General features: G+C 46.3%; 1 protein-coding gene across 1 annotated transcript in view; it reads left to right on the top strand.

Annotated features, from left to right (window-relative positions):
* Positions 1-17945, top strand: part of HHAT (hedgehog acyltransferase) — a 131637-nt gene extending 113692 nt beyond the window's left edge. Inside the window, exon 11 of the mRNA XM_034060709.1 lies at positions 17104-17945. Coding sequence (XP_033916600.1) covers positions 17104-17195 — 92 coding nt within the window. The 3' untranslated portion in view covers positions 17196-17945. The remainder of the gene's footprint in view (positions 1-17103) is intronic.
* Positions 17946-20481: the final 2536 nt, after the last annotated feature.

The raw sequence follows: 20481 nt of genomic DNA, 5'->3' as shown, positions 1-20481 counted from the left end.
TTTTTTACCTAAACAGTTTTGAGAGTGGTTTTATTCCAGTTGCTTTACAAATAACAGAGGGGAACAGAGGCACAGACACAGCAAGTCAGTAGCAGAACTGGCATTGTCTTGGCTCTCATGCCTGCTGTCAGTCCATAGTAGTTCAGCATCTGTTCCTCCCTATGATGTGCTTTCTCAGCCTTGCTTAGATACCATCTTCTTTGGGGTTTGTGAACAGTAGCACAAAAGGAAGAGCCAGAAGTGATCACGAAGGAGAAACACAGTAGTACTAGAAGATCCTTTCAGTGCATTGGTTTCTGTGCTTCTTGAGCTGAAGGTGAAGTCTTCAGTGCTAGCAATGCATGAAAAATCCCCTGTATTGTCTGTAGAAGGGCTTGTCCTGGATTTAAGTATGTCTCAATTAGTTTGATCTATGCCAAGTTTAGAAAGGTCAAGTCCTTGTTTAAAAAGGCATGATGGCTCACTAACACAGAGGTGTGTTCTTTCCGCTGCAGTAATCATTGCTGATGTGTCCCTCAGTGAAGCTGGCTCCTGCATTACAGTCAAATACACACGCTTTATCTCTGCTTCTTTTGTAAGTAATAGCACTGCTGATGAAAGGAGGAGATGAAGGCAGGAGAAGCAAGGAGAGGGACTCAGCATTTACCTGCTTGGGCAGTCTAGAGGAAATGGCAAAGCTTTCCTTGTGAGACAAGACTCGTGTGTATGTGTTTGCCATGTGTTAAGGGTCCTTTGTGATGCTCTTGTCTTTATTTGTGACCTTATTTTCTTCCTTTGAAAATCTGCCCTCATCGGGAATGCTAAACACAAGCTGGAAGCATCTGTAGGAAGTGTTTGGTGTAATTTCTGCCAGCTGGAAAGTCTGATTTACTTCAGACAGTTACTGGATAGAAGCAAAACATAGTCTGTGGAGCAGGAAAGGGATCTCTCTCTTCCATTCTGCTACAAGGGAGTGTGCAAGCCGTGAGGATACAGAAAGTCCTGTCTTTTTATGCAGAAATGAGCCATGGAGCAGCTTCCAAAGGAGGCAGAAAGCTGTGCCCAGCATCAAGGGCAGCTCCAGTGCAAGCCTCCAGCAGAAGCTTCCTGGGGTGAAGGGTCTTTCCCTTTGGGAATCTAGCCCAATATAATTACTAACACAGCAAATGCAATAGCTGTCGTTGCTATAACATGATGTGCAGGCAGTACTATGAGTACGGCTACTGACAAACCAAACCAGGAAACCCACTGCCCCCCCAGATGTCATGTCTGAAATGCTGAGTCTTCAGGGTGGGTGTGAAAAAAATAAGGGTGGGATTCTTTGTCCTGCTTATACTTTGCACTTTCTGTCCCTTCACACTGCCTGTGGTGTTCCATAAGATAGCTGCGGTTTCATTTCTGGTGTAGAAACCAGTAAGGGTTTGCCTACAGGAACCTTCCTGTTCTTCTGTTACAACTGTAAGTGCTGACCCATCAATTCTGTTGAAACTGAGACCACGGCAGTGCTGTGCCTAGCAAGGACACACACTTGAAGAGCATTTGAGTCACTGACGTTAATTACATCTAGACTCTCTTTACACTTAGTGCTGTGCCAAATTGGTACGGGTGTTGAAAGATGACACAGATTAATTACCTCCATGTTAATTTATAGCTGATTCAAAGTGAATGCATAGTGGGACTAGATCTGTGCTCATCAAAAATAGTGGTTATTCTGTTTGAAAGTGTTCATATTTACTCGATGCTTTTGACTGAATGTTGTGAGTTCTGTAGAAGTAATTGAATTAATAATTCGATTCAGCTTTCTGTACTGCTGCCTTCATTAAAGAGGTTGGCTACTGACAGCAGGGTATTTAATGTGCTCTTAAGCTAGACTGAGAAGCAAGATTAAGTCCACTTAAATCTTCAGGAGGAAGGACAATACCACTTTTCTGCACTAGTAAGATTGCAGCTATTATTAAGCTGCTGGTCAGTGTGTACCAAACTTACAGCTCTTCACTGTAGGCTAACTTAAGTCTTGAGTCTGAAACATAATCAGGCTTGAAACCCTGGCCCCGTTGTTGTCAGGTAAAGGTCAGTTAGTTAGTAGTACCCACAGTTTACAAACTGGTTGTTTTTGAGGGTGTCTTTTGCCAAATGACCTCTGGTATCCATGCTGCATGTACGGGATGCATGGCTGCACCAAAGGCACAAGGTTGAGGAGCTAGTGTCCCTGTGAGGCACACATGTGTGCAGTGGGGAAGTCTCGGTTGACATCCAAGCTTTGTTTGCTTGTACTTGCAAGAGTTAAGGATAAGCACCTGATTTGAAAACCTAAACCCCAAAACATTGTTATTTAGTATTTTTTCCTGTCTCCTAAAAATCAGGCATGGTTTAAAAGGAGAACTTGAATGTTTTACTCTCTCATAACATACCTGATTGAGACTGTTTGTTGTCTAATATAACATATAGCCCATTCTTTGCCCATTTTCTAAGTGGACTCTTAGATCAGTACTGATGAGTTGAGGAAACCTCATATGGCTTCTAATGTAGTGAAGAGTTTATTTCTTTCAAGTGTGTGCATTTGACTTCTTGCTTTGTCACTGTTTCCCTGTTTGGTTCTCAGCCTCTCTCTGCCATTTCTTCCTTCTTACTGGAGATCCATTTGATCTCTTTGATCTTTATTTTGTCAGCCTTTGTCTAGAGTGATGCCAACTCATTTGAGTGACCCTTCTGCTTCTGTCATTCTCTGTACTTTGATTTATTGTGCTTTGAGGCCTCCAGTAGCAAATCAAAATGGAGATGTGCCGCAGCCTCTCAAGTATTGCACCCAACAGTTGTAGCATCTGTTGCACTTTGGGTTAGGATTTAAAACAAATTATGCTTCATCACTCTAAAGAATGGAACACAACTTATTATTCTAAAGCCATAGAAGATACAGGGGCTTCAGCAGAAGGAAAGGTAGAGATGTTAGTAACTTGGTAATGACCTTGGTCCATCTGTCAGGGTAATTTTCCTGCTTTGGTAATTGAAATGTATTCACGTGCAATTTAAAGGTCATCAGGAATGCAGGCCAAAGACCCAGGCAGAGTTTCTGATCAAGACATTAAGTATGGTGTTTGACTTTTCTGAATGGCTGTAGGATTCTGCCAAGTGCTAGATTACTCTTATTTAATCAGGCTTCTTTGTTACGTCAGACTGTGACTGCAGCTGAGCTACTCTCTTGAGTCCGGTACTCACTGAAACACTAAAGGACAGAGGAAGGTCTTTTACCCATAGTCATCTTGCAATTCTGCAGTAAAGGGAACACTGAGACAAATCCCAATGCAAAATAATGCTTCAGAGGGGAAATAGAGGGTCATCTGAGCAGTCTGGGCCCATATGATGAGTACAGTGTGAGTAGACGTGGAAGATGCTAAAACCTGTGTCAGAAAATTTGATCCAAAGAGTAGAACTTTCACAGTCTATACTGGGTGTGCTTGTATCCATCAAAGGGATTGTTTGAAAGCAGTGAGTGAGGTGATAGGTGATGGCTGGACAGCCAGATTGTGCATTCCAGATTCCCAAACGGAGTGAAGAACCAGTAAAACAAATGGACACTTTTCTCTTTCAACGTCCATTTTCCTGTGCAGAAATCAGCTGCAGTCAGTGCATAAATATTTGAGCAGCTCTTCCATTTCCTCCACAAGCAGGAGGCACTGAGCCTTAGAAATAATTCATGTAGAACCAGCAGAAGATCCAACTGAAAATAGAGGGAGAGAAGAGGAGCCCTCTGTTGTCTTTGTTATGTGTCCTAAGCTCTTTGTCAAAGAAACTGGCATTAATCTCCTTGCCAGGATCAAGAGCAATACTGCCTCCAGGAGAAAAATAGCCTGTTTCAGCAGGGTCGGACATGCTCCCTTTTGGAGATTCTCCAGATAATCAGGGTAAATGGCAGACACCTTGACATCTTCGTTTGGCAATACGCTTTCACCAGCAAGGGTAGCCAACCTCTAGCTTTGGCAAGCTTAACTAAAATGAAGCCCCTCCCAGTCCAGTTAACCCCATTCATCCCCATTCAACATAAGAGGGATGTGGAGCTGTTGGAGAGAGTGCAGAGGAGGCCATGGAGCTGCTGCGAGGGCTGGAGCAGCTCTGCTCTGGAGCCAGGCTGAGAGAGCTGGGCTGGGGCAGCCTGGACAAGAGAAGGCTCCTGAAGGGGAGACCCCAGAGCAGCTCCAGTGCCTAAAGGGGCTGCAGGAAACCTGGAGAGGAGCTTGGGACAAGGGATGTAGGGACAGGCCAAGGGGAATGGCTTGAACCTGCCCGAGGGGAGACTGAGCTGAGCTCTGAGGCAGAAGCTGTTCCCTGTGAGGGTGCTGAGGCGCTGGCACAGGGTGCCCAGAGAAGCTGTGGCTGCCCCATCCCTGGCAGTGCTCAAGGCCAGGTTGGACACAGGGGCTTGGAGCAGCTGCTCCAGTGGAAGGGGTCCCTGTCTGTGGCAGGGAGTGGAGCTGGGTGAGCTTTAAGGTCCCTTCCAACCCAAACCAGCCTGAGATTCATGATTTATAGTTTTACTGCATCCCTGCAAAATCACAGCTACTGTTCTCAGTGGTTTTCCATGGCTGGCTTTCCTTCTGCCGTCTTATCACACCCATCTAAGTGCATCTGATCTGATATTTTATCACCTCAGATTTTAAAATAGACATTTTTCACATATCTTATGCCATGCTAAAAGTATTAGCCACATAGCCCAATCAGATCATTTACTGACAGTAGCAGTGACACGAGGAATGATGCTAACAGAGGCACAGCCCCTTTGCTTCACCACCTGTAGAGCTGTTCCTCATGTCTTGCTCTTCCCAGCACATGCTCTATCCAGTGTCCCATGGCTGGGCTTTGGGCTGCTTGGCCAGCCCACTATAGGCAGGTTACTGCTCCACCTTGGTGATGTAGTTTAAAATGGGGATATAAGGAAGTGCTTTGACCTGTAGTGATTATAAACAGAGACGTGTGATCATGGTCTGGGCCCGCTTGAGGTGCAGCGTTCATTAAGCCTCAATATGACTAATGTGTGTGGTCACACCATTGCGTGTGAACTGTGAGCTTTGCAAGAGAACCAGCCAGCTCCAGGTCTCTTCCGTGGTATCCTCTGATCTGATGTGATAGTGCTCAGATGAATTAATCATTCTGGTGTGCGGCCGATGCTGTAAAGAAGGCGCATGCACCATGGAGAGGTTTGCAGAGATGGTTGTTTAGCAGGGACTGTACATATGGAAATGTGTTCTCATCTCTTCCTTTGTGCTATCCCATTTACACATGGAAATGACTGCTTCATAGCCAGTTCTTGTTATAGTTCTCTCCCGTGAGGAGAAAACCCACAGTGGCTGGCAATGAAGCCTGCTCTCTGCCACCAAGGTTCCTCTACCAGCACCCCGTGCAGAGGGGCAAGGGGCAGAGGCACCATCGGCATCAACTAGAGTGAGCCAAGGTGCCAGGCAGGGCTGGGTAAGGTAGTGGTGACACGGCAGGGCTGAGCTGGGAAGTCAGATCACGACCGAGCACAGTGTGCATCCAGTGTAAGTGTAAACAGTATGCTTTTATACAGTTAAATGCAATGTGGAGGCCACTGCTAGGTCTGGTTGGGGCAGTGAGAGCCTGCTGGTGTCCTCATGTCCCCAGCATCCATGTAGGGCCTGGACATGTGGTGAGGGCATCAAGCAAGCCCAGCCCTCTCTGCCCTCAGGCTTTCACTGTGTCGCTTGGCCTGGGGTTGTACAGCTGGCTTCAGCCAGTCTGTTCTTGCTTTACATCAATAGCAAACACCATCAAGGCTGGGAATCACTGAAGTGTCACTTCATTGCATGCCCAGACAAAGGGACATGAAACAAGTTGAACACTGCAGAGCTGATGTACATAACTGGGTCACCAGTTTCCTCTGGAGAGGTGCATATGTGTGTTGGTTTTGAGCAAGATGGGTATCTTAGTGCTGTCAATAGTCTTGTTAAAGCAGTTTGCAGCACTGCTTTTATTACATTGGGTAGCAGGGGACAGAGAGTGCAGTAGGCATGCATCAGATCCTGCTCCTTGCTAATTCTAGTGGGCCAGGGAAGCACATAGGAAAATTATATCTCTAAGCTGCATTTAGTTAAGTAAGTCAGTGTAAATGTAGGCACTAACTTTCTGGCAAGGCATAATAATGCTGGTTTGCTTGGTTATAGTTTATTGTAAGCAGAGAATAGTTTGGATTGGAAGGTTCCTTCAAAGCTCATCCAGTTCCAGCCCCCTGCAATGAGCAGGGACATCTTCATCAGGTTACTCAGAACCACATCCAGCCTGGCCTGCAATGTCTCCAGGGATGGGGCATCCAGCACCTCTCTGGGCAGCCTGTGCCACTGTTTCACCACATTCATGATAAAGATGTTTTTCCTCACATCCAGCCTGAATCTCCCTCTTTTAGTTTAAACCCATCAGCCCTCGTCCTGTCACAACAGGCCCTGCTTAAGTCTCTGCCCATCTTTCTTAGAGGTCCCTTTTAAGAACTGAAAGGTGCAATAAGGTCTCCCCAGAATCTTCTCTTCTCCAGGCTGAACAGCCCCAGCTCTATCAGAGAGGTGCTTCATCCCGCTGGTCATTATTGTGGCCTTCCTCTGGTCCCTCTCCAATGTAAAGGGGCTGGTGGCTGTGAAGGTATATTTCCCTCTAGAAAAGGGAATATGCTGCTAAAGATGTAATAAAAAGAGGAAGGGTTTTTATTTAGAGAATGTTTTTGCAGTCATGGACACATTCCTTGCTCTGCTCCACCAGTGCAGCCATCCCAGTGGAAAGGAACAGTGTGAGCAGCCCCAGTCAGCTGCTGCTCAGGAAGGCAAGGAGAGCATCCAGCCTGGAATCTTTGCATGTACCCTCCTCTGAGCAGCTGCAGAGCAAACAGCTATCGCTGCCCTCAGCATACAGATGAAGGAGCTTGGCCTGACCCATCCATTTGATCTCGGTTACCACAGCAGTGGGTAACTTACCCAGATTTGTGCTGATCAGACTCCTTCCCCTTGGGTGGCTGCTTGCTGGCCTGAGACTGCATCCCAGGAAAGCAGAGCAGGGCTCAGAAACCAGCTCCCTGTGCTTGACAGTGCTGGCCCATTGTGTGTGTTGATGTAGCTGCTTGCCTATGTCTAATCTGTGTTCTCCAGCGTAGGTGATAAAGGGTTTGCTAGCTCTAGCTTCAGAGGCGCTCCATGCTCACACAGCTCACACAGACCCCTGCTTTCAGCTACTCACTGGGCTCTGCGTGCAGTGAGCACACTTCTCATTTACACAGAAAGCAGGGAATAAAGTTTTTCCTCCCCAGACTCACTAGATATACTCTTGACATCCAGAATGTGCTTTCAGGGACTCTATAAGCAAATTGTCTACTTTTTTACTTAGAATAAATCAATTCAATATTGATATCCTTCAAGTCATTTTGTGTCTTGGGGGCAGTTTTCCTTTGTTTCAAATGGTCCTGATGGCAGATTACCACAGGCTCTTATTTTTCCCCCAAATTAAAATGAATTTAGTCTTCCCCACAAACTATCTGCAATTGAACTGTTTTGGTGGTAATTTTTCTGTGTAGCTATTGTGACTGTATGTGCTGGAGCAGATTGGGCAGGCGAGAAATGAAACAGTTCTTTTACCAAAACCTGGTCAACCTTGTGTAGCCCTTTTCCTTTTGATAACCTGCATGTAACAACTGCATTTCATGTGCCGTGCCACCAGCATGATGGGCAGGTTGTTCATTGCCAATGTTTTCTGTTGGCTGATGGCTGCCTTGAGACCCCACTGTCCTTCCAGGAGTTCCTGCCTTAACCCTTCCTTTGGCTCTTTGGGGGTGCTGTGAAACAAAGACACCAGTGGAAGGAATCAACCAGGCTGGAAAAGCCCTTTAAGCTCACCCAGTCCAACACTTATCCCAGCCCAGTGCAGGGTGGCCTGGTTCTGTTAAATAAGACCTTGGTTCAGTGGCCTCACTTGTAGCTTTACACTGGCACAGCAGTTACCCAAATGCAGTGTTCCTGGAAATTACTGATGTGTTCTCAGCTCTCCTCTTACTGCATTAAGCTCTAACAGGTAATACAATTTCCATTGCACCCATTGTATGAGAGCACCACGATAAGAAGCTGCAGTTTGTTTATTGCCAGTGTAGCTGCTTGTAAACTGTTGTTATATTTGTCACACTCTCTGCTTTTTTACTTATCCTTAATGCTGTGAAGGGACAAGGCAGCACCATCAAATTACTGCAGTGCTCTAGGAACATAAGTGGCTTTGAGGATGACAAGGAAAAATTGTGGCTTAAAGAGTGCGCTGCAGGTAGGAAGGGGCCTGTGAATAATTCACCCTTAAATAACCCTTCATATTCCAAAAATGAAATTATGGGCCTTTAAGCATCTCATATTCATGAGCACTTCAGGGGACTTTAAGCCAGAAATCAGGTTGAGGAAATAAATTAGAATACTTCACCTTTCTACCCAAATGTTTGCCTGCTGGTGATTGATGATGCCTGTCTGCATCCCTGCTTTAAATCCTCTGCTTTTCAGAGTATGAAGCCTTGATTTTGCAAGCGCTCCCAAGCACTAAAAGGCTAAAGAAAGAGGGGGTTTTGTCTGCAAAAAGGCTGACATAGAAGTGTAAATCCAAGAACCCCAATTAGGTTGATACAGAAATCTTCCTGGATTTCAAGCTCTAGCACTCAGCAAATAATTCCAAGTGGAAAATGTGTTAAAATACTTGCAAGTGTTATCCCTTGTTCACTCCATATTTAAGGAGGTTGTGCTGGGAATACCTGAGTAGACATTTAATGGTAAGGGTAGTGCTGTGGTTACGCGTGCCAAGCCAGATGTATGACTCCAAAATGCTCTTTAGCCCTGTTTCTGGGTGAAAACACATCTTTATTTACAATAGTGTTTTCAAAAGCATTGAGATATTGAGAGTTCATATTTTATGGGCTTTGATTTCACATCACCTGTGCGTAGCTCTCAACCAAAGACCTGGCAGGAAATAGAAGTTGGCTTCTGATTTACAGGTTCACTCCTTCTTAAATGTGAAAACTTGGGTGTGCTTTTCCTTTCCTGTTAGCAATTGTGGCAGCAGCATCCTGCCAGGCAGCTTTAAGCAGGCTTGCTTACTGGTCATTCACATTCAGCAGTAGCCTGAATATAGTTCTTTTGATTTGAGTGGAATTACTCCAGGGTCAACTTGATATGGATGAGACCAGAATTACTGCCTAAAATCTCAGGCTCTTTTTCCACTCTCTGGCTTTGCTGGGAGAACTAGGAGAGGGTGAAGGTTCATATTAAAACATGAAGCAGAGGCATAACTCATATGATTCTTTTGTGCTCTATACAAGGTTTATGAGTAAAAATAGTTAAGGTACAATTATGGTCAGATAATGCCACAGAAAAACCCAAGGACACAGTGAGGTTGGCAGCATCATCCTGTGGATACATACAGGGGTAATAATGCTCCTGATGTACATTGTACAGCACCTGGAGAGCTGCTGCTGTCATAGTGAAGTAGTGCTAAATGAGGTTCAGGCTCCAAAGAGAACAGAGAATCCATGCAGGCAGGCACATCCTGCATGGATACCTGCATCCATGGAGCATTGACCAGCATGTGTAAATAACAGCTTTTTTTTTCTTTCATATACATACTCCATGCAATGCAAATAGTTTGGTGTCATCCTTGGAATTGTGTCGAGGGATGCTTTATAAAAGCTATAGGATAAGCCTGTCTTTTGAGTTCTGCCTATGAAATTGTGTATTTGCAGCTTATCAACAGGGAAAAGTATGTCCAGCATCCTTAGCCCTGCCATAGATTGATCTCTTGTCCTTCAAGAAAGTCCTTGTGAGCATGCAATTTCCCTCGGTGCTGTCAAGCATAAAAGTAACATGGTTTTAGCTCTGGTGGAACACGCTTCCACGCACAGTAAGAACACTGAAAGCCACAACTTTTCTGACCTCTGTCTTCTAAGCAAACCCTATTTGCATTGTGAAAACACTAAGAGGCTATGGCTGGCTGCTCTCAGTAATGCTGATCTGGGCGAGCTGCAGTCATCCTGTGTTGCAGATGATGGTCTTGGATTGTTACTTAAGCATTTTCAGTTTTCCAGCGGTCAGAAGTGCTCCTCAGCTAGCACAGATGTAAGCATCCTCCAGGATGCTGCCATTTAAAATCCACATGAGCAGACACTGTATTACACATTCGTTAATGCCTGTGGCTGGAAACTACTTCATGTCTGCTGAGGGGGAAGCTTCTGCGGTCATTGCCTGTTCCCCGGCTGGGGTTCAGGTCTGGACCTGAAGGATTTTGTCCTTCTCAGTCTTGTCTCTAGGGCCAGCCTTTGGATTATCCTCAATAAGGAGTGAGGGGCAGCTATGGGGTGTGAGCAGTGGCCATGAGGGGCAGATGTTGAGGGGAGATGAAGGGTGGCCGTGAGGGGTAGGGGAGGCAGCTATACAGTGTGGGTCACTGTGAGGGGGCAGATCAGGGGTGGCTGTGACTGGAGATGATGAGGGGAGATCAGTTTGCCCTCAATGATATGGGTTAGTGGTAGGCTTGACTCACACTTGGGCTCAATGGTCTTAATGGTCTTTTCCAACCTAGCTGATGCTATGATTCTGTGATTCATTCCCCTGGTTTTCCTTTGAAATACCTCCTGTTGTACAGCAGTACTTCTTCTGAATATTTGGACCTTGCCTACACTTGAAGCTTCAGTATCTTCAGCACCTGGAAATGTATAGCATTAAGCAGTGTCAGTGGGGAGTTTCCCAGGTTGAGGAGGGGAAAGCTGTGGGAGCTGCTCACTGGGGGTAAATAGTGGGCTGAGGTGGCATCTTGAATGTAGAGACGTTATGAGGCTGTGTGCTGCTTCGGTGGGGTGGGAGGATGGAGGTGGCCAGCTGGGACCCTGCTGCCTGTGTGTTTGCTGGCAGAATGTACTGCTATCCTCTGCAACATGTGCGATGTGGAGGCTGAAAGCAGCAGCACAAAGTCCCTCTGCCATGCCTCAGGTTAGGGCTTTGCTTGCCATATGTGTTCTTCTGCAACCAGATTCATTATCCTCTTTATACTGCGTCTTACCTCCCCATCCTCGCAGTTATCCCTGAGTGAACAGCTGGAGGGGATTTGATACCCCTGGTTTGACAACAGCCCAGAAGCCAGTTAAATGGAAGTTAAATTCTCTGCATCAGCTCCTTCCAGGCTGGTTTGTTAGCAGCAGCAGTCAGTGTCTCAGGAGCTGAACTGGAAGTATGCAAAAATAAGATGCTTATTAATAAAAGCTCCCACACAAGGATACAGGCTGTGTGCAGCCAGGAATGCCAAAGTTAGCCATTAGTTCACACAGCTGAATTTAAGCACTTGAATAACATGTATTAGTTGCCTCTTCATTTTACATTTTAAACCCAGAAACTAGGAGCCTTAATTAGCCTTTAGGCTAAGATCTCAAGTATTACAAGTTGTGCTGGATTTGAAGAGTGACACACACTTGTGTTTTTAAGGGCCTATCCTCAAATATGGCTTAGTAAAAAAAAATGGGGAAAAAGAAAATAAATTGATGAGCAAATGCCAGGAAGGATTTAAATAATGAGGAGATTGCTTCCCTGACCAGAGCTGTTCCTACAGCTTCATGCGTGCAGGAGCAGTCTTTTAATAGCACTGTTCTAGAAAATACCGACTGGTGAGAAACTGTGTTTCTCATCTCATCCCCTACGTGGTACAGAGCCCGGGGAGCAGTGGGAGGATACACTGTGGGAAAATGCTTTAGACCAGCTTCAGCTCCCTGCCTACTCTCGTCAGCTCGAGCAGAGGGTACAGAGATGGGGCAGATACGGTTGGGATGGGTAACTGAGATACATTAATATTCTGTCAGTCTAATTCTGTTGCTGTAGCTAGGGGACAGCAATCAGTGCAGATATGCTGCAGCCACACTGTGGCTTTGTTTAGTGTTTTACATGATGGTTCTTTGCTTTTGGCCCTGTGACATGATATTGCAGTGAGCTTACTTTGTCATAGAGAGGGTACAATTCAACCTATACAAGAGCTGTTCCCAGCTTTCTACCAGCCCTGCTTGCATCTTCCTTTCTGTGAATTTTGTTCTTGGGATGAGCTGTAGCACGGAAGTGCTTAGGGCAATGCTATCAGCTATTTGTAAACCAGAGCTTGCTAAGGGTGAGTCCAGCAATGTGAGTCAGTGACAGAAACTGAAGAAATGGGTGATAGAGAGAGATATTGATAGAGATACCTACAAAAGCATGAGAGGTAACTACTGAATTCCAAATAGGTCTCATACTTCCATAATTGCTTCTGGTTTGTTTTCTTTACACCTGGGAATAGAGTTGTTTACTATTAGAGGTTCTAGTTTCCAGAGCTTTCTTACATGTTAGGCTTTACTTAATGAATGGTGAAATAGCTGGAAAACAAAGGCTGTGCTTGGCTCTTTCCCCTCCCATGATGATTGAAAATACCCAGTTTCCTGTCTGGGTTAGTTGTGAGTAAAGGGAGGCAGATAGGAAGGAGTTTGTATCTAGAGGTACTTTAGAAGAGTTCTCCTTTAGTACCTTCAGAAGGGGAACAAACTCCAGAAGAAACATTCTGTCCCATTTCTCCTTGTTGGAACACCAAGCTTGGTCTGAGGTAGAGCAGTATCTGTGAAAGCAGAACACAATGAATATTCCTGTTCAACTACTGCATAATGCAGTGGTACCTGGAGCCAGTCTGGAGTAGGGCTGGAATACAGTGCACCATGTCCATGTGTACAGAGGGGCTGGAAAACTGGATGCACAACACACAGAGCAGGTTTGTGTGGCCTTTCATGTGCTTTGCGGTCACCCAGTCCCATGTCTGCATGCTGAATGCTAACACAGCTGAAAATATAGAGGGTTTCCTTTCCCAAGTACCAGAAGAGTAACTGGGTATCAGACTGCACACTGTAATACATACTCTTGGACTTGCCCTGTTCTAATGGTCCACAGGGCTCCATCTGAAGTGACGCATGGACCTGCAACTAAAATCACAAAACCAGGGTTTATCTCTGCTTCTGGGCTGGATCCCAGGTTTCTTTCACTGATCTCTACTTTTGTATGTAGTATTTCTCCTGAAAATGTTGTCATTTTACTGATGTTTTAAGGATGTTTGTAATCGGAGGCAAGAGGGGTCTTGGCCTCCAGTGCTGGTTTGCTTTGGCTTCTTACTCTGCTTCCTAAATCAGTTCCGACTGTTCCGCTTCCTCCCCACCCCTGTGCCTCAGTAATGCCACTGTACAGGGCAGCTGCTTCGGTGTCTTGTCACATGTGAGCTTTTGTTTAGGGGTAGATGTACCTGAGTCTTGGAGCAGCTTCAGTACTTTCAAATCAAAGATGATGCTCCTCTAGACAGGCTTTGCAGAGGGTGACCTTTGCTGACTTCTGATTTAGTAACTACTCTGTACTTGAAGACTTCTGAGGACTGTGTGGCCAAGTCACATCTGAAAATAGCATTACAATCCCAAAGCTACTAAGGCCATTCTGGGACATGCAAGTAGGGTCAAAGGAGCACTTCCTAGTGTTTTGATGACACTGTGAAACCTAGATATGCCCAAAATATTGCTGTTGTGCTGCTTTTTCATTACTGTAGGGGATTAGGAAATTTGCAAGAGCTTCTTTATGGATACATGATTAGATGTTGTTTCAAAATAGGTGAACTGAGGGAAGGAGGATATAACTGGTCTTTTGAGAGCAGTGATGTAGGCTGTTACTTCTGAGTAATGCTCCCTTCAAAGAGCAGAGTGTGCCCAAAGCATCCAGAAGTGTTCTCGAAGATGAGATTGGAAGCTCAAAGGAAGGAGTAACTCCAACAGCTATTCCTGTTGCAGTTAGTTTGTATTCATTCTGGCTTGACCATGTAATGGGAACAAGTCTCCTGTTCATTATGTTGAAAGCTGGGTACATAACTTGTCAAAATGGGGTTTTAAACCAGCAGGACTACAGGAGAGTAAATCAGCTCTGTGTGACTGAGCATGGGCTCGTGCCTAGCAGGGACTGGAGACTTCTCTGGGAGGGGGTTGTGTGATAGATGGATAAAGTGCTGCTGTTACCTTGCTCAGAATTCAGTCCTCTTCACAGAGGAGTTCGTGTTTGATGTCCTGTGGAGCAGTGTACCTGTATAAGCTAGAGGATTTGTCTGTGATCCCACTGCTGTGTCTTGCCCAGCTTTCCTTTGTTAATAAGGAAATCCAGCTGGTTTAAGAGATTTGTGTAGGTAAAGCTGAGGAATATTGCTGGATTTGCAAAAAGCTTATGAAGTGGCCTCAGATTTACAAATAGCATATGTTAATGAATATGAATTCATTTTCCACCAAAAAAAAAGATTGTGAAACTCCACATTGTCTCATGAAACTGAGCCTTCAAGTCTAGAATCAGATTACTTAAGACAGGCAAGAAATTGGAAGTTTTAATGTGGTACGTGGCATGGTTTTGAATGGACAAACTTAACTCAGTCGTTTCCTAGAAGCTTAGTGCTTGATTTGACTCCAGGGATGTTTCTAAGGGTACATTTTGTGTATGGGACTTTGTAGAGAGATGCTGATCTAGAACACAAGCACATTCCCTGCCAAGCACAGCCTGGTGCAGCATGGGTGAGTGGGTTTGGGTGATAACATAAAGCTGGGGAGCCAGCAGGGAAAAGAGCCCCTTGAATGGTGCTTGAGAGGAGCAGAATGGGAACCTGCAAAAACCAGGGGGAAGAATGTACCTGATGCTGCTGGGCCAGGGCAAACAGAGGAACTTCCTTGGCACTGCAGGTCCAAGACCAGCAGTCCTGTTTGGTTGGTTGGGTATACAACTGTTTAAGCAAGGAAAGGGCTTACCTTGCAAGAGAGCATCTCATGCTGCTGTTTGATTATAGAGGACAACACTCAGGTCATTTACATGGTGGGCGGAATTTGATAGTGCATCCTTGCTGGATTAGCAGTGCTCAGTGTGTCCTCCCACAGTCACCATCTGGAAACCAAGTTTGTCAGGTGTGAATGCTCTTGTGCAAATCTCTCGTGTGGACTGGAGCTAATGGGGAATTGCCCAGTGTCAGAATGCGATGCCTTTGCTTCACTCACTGGCATGCAGCACATGCATGTCCCCACGCCCAGCAGCAGTGCCTCTGGGTGCTCCCCCTTTCAGTGCCCCTCGCTACCTCTTACCTGTGCAGCAAGAAGTGCTTTGGGATCTGTGCAGCTTCTCCTAGAATAGCTGTAGCAATGGTTGAATTGGAAATATTCCCCTTTTCCATCATCTACAGCAGGTCACGCTGCCTTTCCCTTCCTTGTCATCCTGATTAGGTTGGGAGGAGGTCATCTACTGAATACAACCCTGTAACTGTACAGGAGAGGCTCTCTGTGTTCCAGGAGCATTGCCACAAGCCTGATTAGAGCACATGGGAGCCCCACGAACCCAGGCTGTGGGCACTAAGGCATCTAGAAAAGGTTTCCAGTGCACGCCTACATATTGTGAGCAGGCTCTGGCTGGGGATAGTCAGCAAGTTGGAAGGGGAGAAGGTAACATTTGCTGAGCCTGTTCAGGGTGAAGTGTTCCACTGCTTGGGATGCTCAGAGCATAGAGGAAGGGTCCCAGCACGGCTGCTCCCTGCTGAGGGCAGGGTAATAGCTCAAGCCCAGCTGGACAGTGGCACAATTGAACAGCTTCCAGGCTGGAATCAGTGTGAAGCCTGGACAGAGGCAGCTACAGGATACCTGTCATGGGTTGAGCATGTTCTGAGGGTGTTCTTGTTCAAGGCTGTTTCCAGCCAGGTGGAGGAAGGGAGGTAGGGAGGAAGGAGAGACAGGTCACCTGACCCAGGCTGGCCAATGAGGTGTTCCATACCATAGCACGTGATGCACAGGAGGCATACGGGGAAGGAGAAAGCTGGGGGGGAGCTCTGGAGGAGGGAGCACGCGGTGCTCGGCCGGGCAGGGTGGGGTGAGTTATGGGTCGGTGGCTGGTGGGGTGTTGTATTCTTTGCGCTTGTTATTGGCTGTATCATTACTATTGTGTTATGCCTTAGCTGTTAAACCGTTCTTATCTCAATCCGTGGGGGTTACATTCCTTGGATTCTCCTTCCTAACTCTCCGGGAGTTGGGGGACTTGGTTTAAATCACGACAATACCTTGTAAAGAGCTCTTCCTGCAGGAGGGTGTTGTAGAGAGGTTACAGCTCCACTCCATCCCTTCTTGAGGCCAGTGGGAGTCTCCTGGCTGGCAGCAGGCTCCTTCAGGTCCCAGGTTTCCTTCCCCAAGAGGAAGCACTGAAGCTTTTCTGTCAGAAGCAGGGGTGGTAGGTCGAGGACAGCGTACAGAAACCAGTCATACACATAACCAACACTGTTATGTCAACAGCAGCAACCAAAAACCCCTCAAACATCTTTGTTCCCCTTTCCCCAGCCAAAATGCACCAATAATCCCTAGGGGCTAATGCTGAGGATCTCAAACCTATAAACTACATCTCAGAAATTCCAAGGAGAAGAGGAATTTCCCCAGCAGAGGTTTTATATATTGGAGGGTTCAGTCTTTCTAGGTAAAAACAATCCAGCAAGAACACAACAGGCAAACAGGGCTGTCAGCTCTGCAGCAGCACAGTGGTGCTCTGACCCCTCAGCTGTTATGGGGCTGGCAAGTGCATACGTCAGTCTTTACATCCAGCTGCAGGGTACCTAAAGCAGAGGTTTCCCTGCAGGACAGGTGACTGGATTTGGTCTGGTTTTTAATAAGCTGCATTGTGACTTTGCATCCCTTTGTGCCTGGGAAGCACTGTAGCCAGCTGAAAGCATCACGTTCATTCAGGGAGCTGCTTCAGAGACAAGCCCATTACAAAGGAGGCGATTGAAACAGACCTCTTTAATTCAGCAGTTACGGTTTGGAGGTGCAGAGCAGGAATAAACCTGGCCCAGTTCCCTGAAACTGGAAAAGCCTGAGGCTGCAGGAGGTCAGGCATCCCTGGAGCTCAGACAATGCAGACTTCCCCTCTCAAATCGGTGGGTTGGCTTTACATCCTTCCGAGACTGAATTGCTAATAGCATTAATGAGAAGCATCATAAGTCATCCCCAGAGCATTTCAGCTGGAAGCAGTCATTAATTGTTCTGACTGGGATTGTCTCTCTTTCTATTTATAGGCTGGCCATGGGCGACACTGACTGTCCTCGGGTTCCTGTACTGCTACTCTCACGTCGGAATTGAATGGGAGCAAACGCACGCTGTGAGTTAGGAATGACACACACCAGGGATTCTTAAGGCAGGCTGATGTCTTTCCTGCACTGCAGAAGGATGTGCCAGGCCAAGTCTTTGGTCAGTGTGTTAAACACAAAGGCTCATTTAATTGAGGTGTCCCTGCCTATGGCAGGGGGGTTGGAACTAGATGATCTTGAGGTCCTTTCCAATCCTAACTATTCTGTGATTCTATGATTCTGGATTGTGAATGCAGGAATTGAACCAGAAACACTGATGAGCTGTAGCCAGGCTGGGGACAGATTATGAAGCATTTTGAATGATTTTGATAAGAAAACATCTTTGTGACCCTGTCCATTGGCAGCAGCAGCAGCTCCCAATGGGGATTTTACATATGCTGAAGATGGGTTTTATTTCTGCCAGTGTTTTGCTGCTTATTGTAAGATAGTGAAGAAAAGCTTTCCCCTGCCTTGCAGCATTCAAAAAGCTTAATCTCCCAGAGCCTCTGTTCAGGGGCACACAGGGCTGTGCCCTGCACTTACGCTGCTCCCCAAAGGCCATGATGCTCATCAGTTTTTCTTGATTGCTTTCTGATATAAGCTAGAACATTTGTCATTATCACTGACTGCAGCACTTCAGCCTTAAACTACTTTTGTAGCTACTGTAGCAAAGTCTGCTTTTTGTCTTTAATGTCTTCATGTAAAGTGTCACCTTAAAACAACCTCCTTTTTTCGGTGGTCCTAGGGATGGTTTCTTTCAAAAGAGGGGGTTTGAAGACCTTTAGACTTCCTAAAGTATTCCCCATAGGCCCAGCAAAAGGCCACCAGTCCTGGATAGGGCTTCTGCCAACAGCAACTTCCTGCCCCCAGAGCAGAAGGACTCCTGTCAAAACCTGTACCATGCCCCCCAACAGCCATTTCAGCCTGTTGGGGGGCACAGTTAGAGTCGTGCTGTCCATCACTCCTGCGGCTTCAGCCAAGTCTGAGATGGCTTATTCCTTCAGCAAGGAATTCAGTCCGTGAGATGGTAGGCTTCAGCTTGGTGCCTGCATTTCTCATGTCTCTGTTGCAGCCTTCTTTCCCTGTCCCCCCCCCCATCATTTATGCCTGAAGAAACAAGGGCAGAGGTTTCAGCTCTCTACCGGTGTGGAGATGCAAACCATCTCTTGCTGTTTCAGAGCAGAAGCTCCAGCCCTTTAAGTGTAGGGAAGGCTTTTTCACCCAGGAGGATGCCATCATGTCCCCTGGCAGTCATTTCTAGGAGGTACCATTCCCTTGAATGCTTCCTGGCCAGAGCCGTGGCCCTCCTGCTTGGTTTATAATGATTGCAGGGATCCTCTCAGCCACAGAGTATATTGCTCGCAGCCTCTGAATGTACTAAAAGGATCAGAGACTGGCCTTGATGCTGGAGTAGAACTGAGCTCAGGGCAGGAAGTTTCTCAAACTTAAACATTGTAATTCCATTGAATTAACATTGGAAAGTCAGGAGTCCTATCAATGACTGTTATGACCTGAAACAAGGGGCTGCTCTGAGCAGTTAGATTCCAATTGGTATGCAGGCAAAACTTCCCACTCCAATATGCAATGACCTTGTAGGGCATCCAGAGGGTGCTTATTTCTGACCTCAAATTGGTTTGTGGGATTTTTTTCAGTGCTTTATACAGCTTTAATAATTTTGTATCTGTTTCTGTTTGTATAAATAAAGCTGAAGCTGAACTTGGCTTGAGAACTGGTTCTTGGGAAGCTGTACTTTGGTGTAAGAAAAATAGCAGAGCACTACTATATAGTACTATATAGTACTATAGTACTATATAGTAGTAATATATAGTAGAAAAATAGCTATGCACTGGAAGCCTGCAGGATGGGTGCAAGGCAAACTGGTTGCTTCTACCCCTCCTGAGCACTGCCTGATACATGCATTCCTTAATGCTGTGAGCTTAAAGAGGAAATACACCTTTTGTAGATGAGTTAAGATGAGACAACAGCGTGTGAAGCTTCTTAGAACAGTCACCAACAGTAGTACGCAAGTAAAATGATGCTTCCCTTTAGACTATTCGGTCCAGTCAGAAGTATGAAGTGTGCTTGCACAAAATAAGAAATAGATGCTATTTCTTACAGTTTAAGTGTTTATCAAATGAGAAATAAGTAGACTAGCAAGCACAGTGGGGTATGGAGTCACGGAATGGTTTGGCTAGGAAAGGACCTTAAGATGATCTAGTTGCAACCCCCTGCTATAATGTAAATACATGGCTTTAATGGATACCATTAAGCCACTGTAGTCATCACGTCTCTTGCATGCACCCATCCTGACTCCCACCTTGGCTAAGAGAGCCCTCCAGCTCTCACTGTTCTGGGGACAGTAAGGTAATGCTAAGTGGCTCTTTAATTCAGCATTGATTAGAGGGGATCTTGTTCACATCTGAGAGCCAAAAGCAGCTTAGTTGGAACAAACAGCTTACTGCAGGTCAGCAGAGAGCCAGCTTACCTATGACAACCTGCAGCCATTTCATTATTTGCCATAGCAATAACGCAGGGCCTGGCCTTTCTCTTGTGTACCTGCTTAGTTTCCCCCCACCACCACTAACCCTTGAGCTGGTTGCAGCTCACGGAGAGGCTTTGCCTTCCTCAAGGAGCTGTGAAGAGTGAGGAGACTGCCATACATGCTCTGTCACAGGTTCTCCCACCTGCATGTTAGAGTCCCCCCTCCTTCCCCAATTGCTTTGCAGGATAACTCTCTCAGCACGCAGGCACTTGTTAGTCAAGGCATACATTCTGATCCCGCAGGGAGAGCTGCAATAGTGCTCTGCACAAAGGCTGGGGAGGACTCTGGGGCTGGAACACCTTTGAGGAATTGAGGGGAAATCTGCATTACAATAGCATGTTTCCTGTAGTACAGGAGCTCTGAGAGTGAGCCTCTCTCGTGGGCTTCTCTGCTGAACCCCAGCAGATGCACGTGCCCTGAATTCAACTGAATTCAGCAGTTCCTCCTTCGGTTGCACGTAAATGGAAGAAAAGGGTGAAGACAAAACTGCTGTATGGAGATTTCCACTGCCCGAAAATGCAGTCACATCAGATGCATCTGAGGGTGAGATGAATCCCAGCTGCCCCTGGCACCTTATGCCTGAGATTACTGCAGATGGACCAACTCAGCCCACACATGTGCATCCTGCAGGCAAGCCCTGGCAGCTCTGAGTCTGAGAGGCTTTCAGGTATGCCACCAGCACCCAGGAAAAGGGAATGTCTGTGGGATCAGACTTTCCCTCAGGCTTTAGCAGTGTCAGCCCTCCAGCCACGTGGCAGCATCTTCCTCAAGGAGCTGTGAAGAGC

This window comes from Melopsittacus undulatus, chromosome 3, assembly GCF_012275295.1.
Source record: "Melopsittacus undulatus isolate bMelUnd1 chromosome 3, bMelUnd1.mat.Z, whole genome shotgun sequence".
Lineage (NCBI taxonomy): Eukaryota > Metazoa > Chordata > Aves > Psittaciformes > Psittaculidae > Melopsittacus > Melopsittacus undulatus.
This window is presented reverse-complemented; position numbering and strand designations above follow the sequence as displayed.